The 5,923-nt window shown below is 38.4% G+C and overlaps 1 protein-coding gene across 2 annotated transcripts in view; it reads right to left on the minus strand.

The window, feature by feature from the left end:
* Positions 1-5,923, minus strand: part of PROSER1 (proline and serine rich 1) — a 30,395-nt gene that overhangs the window by 5,917 nt on the left and 18,555 nt on the right. For both annotated transcript variants that reach the window (XM_006154202.3, XM_014590052.2), the window contains one exon: positions 3,284-3,328. In XM_006154202.3, coding sequence (XP_006154264.1) covers positions 3,284-3,328 — 45 coding nt within the window. The remainder of the gene's footprint in view (positions 1-3,283; positions 3,329-5,923) is intronic.

Below are 5,923 nucleotides of genomic sequence, written 5' to 3' on the forward strand. Positions count from 1 at the left end.
GACTTAAAACTCACACTGGGCGCATGTGCGTGTGTGCCCAAGATCCCGAGAGGAGGATGGAGAAGGGATTGAAGTGTGGCCATCCCTCCTGGGGGGTGATTTCTCGCTTTCTGTCTGTCTCTGTCTCTCTGTCTCTCTCTCTCTGTCTGGCGAGCACATGCGACCTATGGCAAAAAACTCAAAAAAACAAACAAACGAATCTGTGGTCTATTAAAAAAAAAACAGTCCTCTTAAAAGCTTTCAAGGATTGCTTCCTTTTCAGAGGCATACGTGAGCCTCCAAGGTTCATGCCCCCTCTGCAGTATTATTTGCTACCGTGCTGTGACTTGAGCTTAATGTTTCAGATTGCCCATCTGCACAGTTTACCCCCCTGCCCCCCCATACCTTTGCTCATACTGATCACACCATATTACACTAACCCCAATCTTTACTGGTTGGTCCTGGGAGCCCCTTTAGGGCCAAAAGCAGTCTCTGATTCATCTTTAGACTCTTAGTACAGAGAAAAGCACCTGTGAATTTAATAAGGGTTTGTTGTACTACAGTTGTACTGTACAAACTACAGTTCCCAAAACCCCCTAGGTACTTCTTCTCAGCACTATTTCTAGAGTTTGTTACAGTATTTTTATTTTGATAAACTCACTATTTTTTCAGTTTGCTGCAATATTTTATCCTGATAATGAATTAATATGTCTTCCTGGGTATGACCTGCGTCCCTCTCTAAATGAATGCAACGACCACGTCTGCCTGAGGTGATCCTGCGAGTATCAGTGAGCGCCTTCGGTAGCTAATACCATAATGAAGACGGCAGGCTGGGACTGTCCTCACGCCACATCTTGTTTCAGAAGTAAACAGAATGTTCCACTTGCAGTGGTAATCAACTGAGAAATACTTTATGGAGACATTTTAAAATCTACTCATATAATTAAGATTCTTAAATAAAGAAGCCGACATAGTCGATGAAGTAATGTACAATGTTAATTATGGGTGGAGAAGGGGAAATGAAGGACAGAGGTGAAGAACATGTGAGGGACGTCAAAAAATTCACAGAAAATGGAATTATTGTGAGTTTATACTGGTGGGAAAAAACTGAAATCCAAGCAATTTTTTATAATATACATTTTCCATATCTTTTAAAAGACCTCTTATACACATAATTATTTGAACTAAATGAAGGCTAAAGGGTATATACTGGACCAAATTTTAGTTGTTTTAGCAACAAAATGTGGACGAAAACTGACAAACTTATACTCATGTTATAAAGTCAGACTATTATTTTAAGTTTAGAGTACCTATAAAAAAAATAAATGTGCATCTAAAAAAAGTTTTTTTAAGGTTTTGCCATAGTGTGCAGGTGCCCAAGGGAGAGAGACAGAGAGGGAAAGTGAGAAATCACCCCCTAGAGGGGATGGTCACATGGTAATCCTGTCTCCTCCATTCTCCTCGTGGGATTTTCAGCACTCAAGGTCATACACCCACTGTGAGTTTCAAGCAGATGGATCTGGGACTCAAACTGTGGTTGGTTACGTGGGAGCCAGCACCTTAGCCACTATGCCACCTGCTGGCTTCTAATTTATAAATTTTTGTATTTAATTTTTTTTATAGCAACCAGAAGCACAAGAAATATATACTTAATTTTGCATTTGTAAATAATGCACAAAAAAATATTCTTGTACACAGTGGTTGGGAAACATTTGAGACTTTTCTTATATAACTACATGTGAAAGACCACGTAGTTAATGACAGATCTCAAGGAAAAACTACAGTATCCTAGAATGCTCTTAGCAGCCTGCGTTGGAGAGCCTTACAAGTGGTTAAATGCTAGACACTGAGAGCCAATCTCCAGCAGCTTGAAAACGAAGCACACATGCATGTGCCCAAGTCCTGATGAGAAGAGATAAGAAAAAAGGATTGGGGTGAGTCTGTAGTGGGTGTTCTCTCTCTCTGTGTGTCTGGTGAGTGCACACACCCTCTGTCAATAAAAAAAAAAGGAAACAAAACAAAAACAAACCTCCAAACTTCAATCACATATACTAATAAAAACGTCACTTGTCTGTCATCTAATTTGGTTATTAACCCTAACCCTACCTGTAAGATCCTGTGCTAAGTACTTTATGTCTATCATTTCATTTGCCCTCAGAATAACCCTGAGAAAGACACTAAAAACCCCATCTTATGGATGGGCGGTCTATGGTTTGGTGTGATTAAATGACCTATAAAAAGACCGTACAGCTTTTCTGGTGGTAGAGTCAAAACTGAAACCAGGTTTTTCAGACCCAATTCTTAACAGCTATACCTTTGATAGTTTACCTTCATTTTTGTTTGAAAAGGACAAAAAACATCTCAATCATGCTAACATAGCATAGGAAAACAATGTATGTTGTTCCTACCAGTGGTACTTCATGACACTCAATTATTTCCTTCAAAAAACACATGTTAATGAAGCTGAATATAAAGGCTGACATTTCCATAATCTTCTTTTCAGAGGTTAAAAGATCTGCTCAAGATTACAATGTGAGGTGGCACCAGAGGCAGGATAAGAAATTGGATGTCCTGACATGTCACTTAATGTTATTTCCACATACTATGTTATCTACTTTAGAAACCGTTGGCCCAAAGGCACACATTAGGCACCATTGTCAGTCTTCTGATGATGTGGCACAACAGTTGGATTCACGTGCTACTCTGCCATGCCAAAACTAAGGCCGGTTTTTGTCTCAGCAGAAAGCATTGCCTCCTGACTGCACCTATCCGTGTTCCAGTGCTGCTGCCATCTGGAGGCATGACAAGACATGAACATTTCATCTTCACTTGCCAATTTTCTTTTGTCCTTCAGAGCTCCTTATTCTTTTTTACATTGTTATACTCAATATATACTCAAATAATTGAATCTAAAAGTAGAATCTGAAATAACATTGGTCAGAAAGGATTTTTCTTTAATCATCCTATCTGTTATAAGTATATATAGTGAAGTATCCAATATGACACAAAGTAAAAGTGAATGTGGACACAATGCTACATAGCACTTAGATTACACTGCGAGTTTTGCAAATAGGATATAAGGCCTAAGGTTACTTTTAAATTCAGTTAATATGTGCATTTCATGTTGTGTGTATATAATGTATCACTACAACTTTTAGCAATGATTAATTACATTCTTTAACAAGAAACTTTTTGTAAAACATAAGATTCCAAATATACTCAACTCAAAATTATTCTCAGCAAACAGCAAAACAGCAAAGCAACCACAAATATCAGTTATCTCTGTATCAAATTTGATACTTACTTTGATTCTGTGTAGGTTTTGACTGATTGGATAGGTCTTCGTTTTCTACATAAAAAAAAGCAAAAGTTGATTTCAAGCTTTAATCAAATTATTTGCCATACTAATACAGAGACTGAGGTTAAAAAAACCTTAGTATGTAAATACCTATATATATTGTATTAGGAAAAAAGGAGGAAATAAAGATATTCAATAGTAGTAACAACAAGAACACTGAAAGGATCGTGAGCAACTGCTCCTCCAGCCCCTCCACCTTCACGTGTTAGGTTTTAAACAGACACTGTTATTGTATAACTGTATTAAGAACACTTTCTAGAAATATGCCGACCTGAGCATGCCATCCAGGATAGTGTCGCCTGCAGCAAGAGTGCAGAGGACCACTGTCTCTGGCTGGGCTAACATGGAGCCTCTCTGGGCATCACTGCTTATAGGAGTGGGTAGAATGGGAAGTGGGAGGTGCATTCTGGGTAACAGGTGCAGAACCTACGGCCATCTGAGGGAGCAAACAAGACACGTAGATCACCAAAGAGAAAACATCCCTACCCACTGGCTGCATTCAGCTCAGAGAAAGGTCCTAGCTGTCACAGACAACTGCCTTGAAGTCTGGAAGACTGACAACCTATGGCTCACTCCTCTCTATATCCCAAAGGAAAGGATCTCACCCACAGAACCTTCACCGAGGATGCAAAGAGGACAAAATTACCCTCCCATAGCTTGACAACAACTGCCCAAGAAATCAACACTGTAATAACAGGCACAAGGTGCAAAAAGAACCTAGAAGCCCTGGGATGGTGGGCTAAAAACCCCGCAGCTTGTTTAAGGGACTTATTAGCTTGACTGAGGGGACAACAATAGTAAGAAAAAAATGGCTATCTAATCAAACAAACAAAACCTATAAAACAAATTAAAAACATGCATATGCATGTACATGCACACATACAGAAACTACATTGGAAGGAAATAAGCAGAGAAGGTAAAACTCTTAGATATAAAAATCTGATTCCAAATTAATAAACATGAAGAATGGTGAAAGCAGAAGTAATAATGGGACCAGCAGTGAGCATAATGGCTATGTCGCTGAACTCCCATGTAGTTGACCGTAGTTCGAGTCCCAGACCTGGTGGCTTAAACTCACGCCAGGCGCATGAGTGTGTGCCCAAGATCCAAGATCCTGAGAGGAGAATGGAGGAGAAGGGATTGTGGCATGGCCATCCCCCCTGGGAGGTGATTTCTCGCTTTCTGTCTCTCTGTCTTTCTGGAGAGCCCACGCGCTCTATAGCAAAAACTTCTCAAAAAAAAAAAAATATATATATATGTATATAAAATAAATTTTTTAAAAAAGAAAGTAGAATACTAAAAAAAAAAAAAGTAACAGTACTAAAAGCCAAACTCTTTAGTTAGAAATAAGAAATAGACAAACACCATTTAAAATGATAGAAACACCAAAAAGTAATAATCATAAAATGTATAATAAGAGGCTTAGAAGAGAAACAGAAAATTTGATAAATGCAAAATTAGAGTACCAGGAGGAGAAAAAACAGATGAAAAGATAACAATTAAAAGAATAATAAGCACAATGATTTCCCAAGCTTCATTTAACAACTTAAGTTTTCACATCCAAAAGGTTATAGAATGCCAAGAAAAAAATAACAAGTCACACACCTAGCCATCTTAATGCAATTCCTGAAATCAAAGAAATACTTTCTTTGTAAGAAGCTTTCAGAAACAGAATAAATTTCCCATAAACAATGGAAAATGAACTAAAATTGAGTTTTCCTTCATAACTCAACATGTATTCCCTTTTTGAGGAAACTTCCTAGACATTTTCTACCAAAAGAATCAGAACAAACTTATCATGAGAAAAAATTAAAAAAAAAAAGAAGAAACAGTAACAAGCTATGGCTAAAGGGAATTTTAATGAAAAACTAAACATAAGATGCAAAACACTTACTATTCCAACAAAATACACAAACTAATAAAAGGAGAAAATACAGAAGTAAGACGGTAGGTGTTTTTAGTGTCTGTATACTGACAACCATTTAGAATTTGAAGGCAACCACACACCAGCAACATTAAAGATAGAACTTTTAAGTTGGGGGGAGGCAAGGAGACAATGGTTTTTTATTTTTTAATTGCTAGAGGGCCCATGCACTTGCCTGAGAGGGTGAGAGAGACAGATTCTGCACTGTCCAATGAGGTGTGATCACGGCCCTAGCCCTTTATTTCTCCACCCAGTTAGGATGTGAGCATGCACACACATGCATCTAGTCTGTTTTTCGCGCTCCCAGGGCTGGGATTTGAATCATGTTGTCAGTCATTGGGATCCAGTTCCCTTAATCACAAGGCCATGGAGCTGGCACAGAATTGTTTAAAAATAAAACTGAAATGGCAATTTGACTAACCCAATTAGGAAAATGTAAGAAAAATAAAAGGCCAATAATGAACACAAAAATAATGAAAAAACTAAGGGCCCAACTGTGGAAGTGCAAGCTTTAGGGTGCTGCCATGGGTATTAGAAAATACGGACGTAAAACGGCAGGTTTTTTTAGTGTCTGTATATGGAAAGGCACAGGTTCGGTTTTTGGGCTGACCCAAATATGCTGGGTGTGTCCGTTTCCTGACTAACTGGGAGGCTTGGGGGGG

Source organism: Tupaia chinensis, unplaced genomic scaffold (genome assembly GCF_000334495.1).
Source record: "Tupaia chinensis unplaced genomic scaffold, TupChi_1.0 Scaffold000402_1, whole genome shotgun sequence".
Lineage (NCBI taxonomy): Eukaryota > Metazoa > Chordata > Mammalia > Scandentia > Tupaiidae > Tupaia > Tupaia belangeri.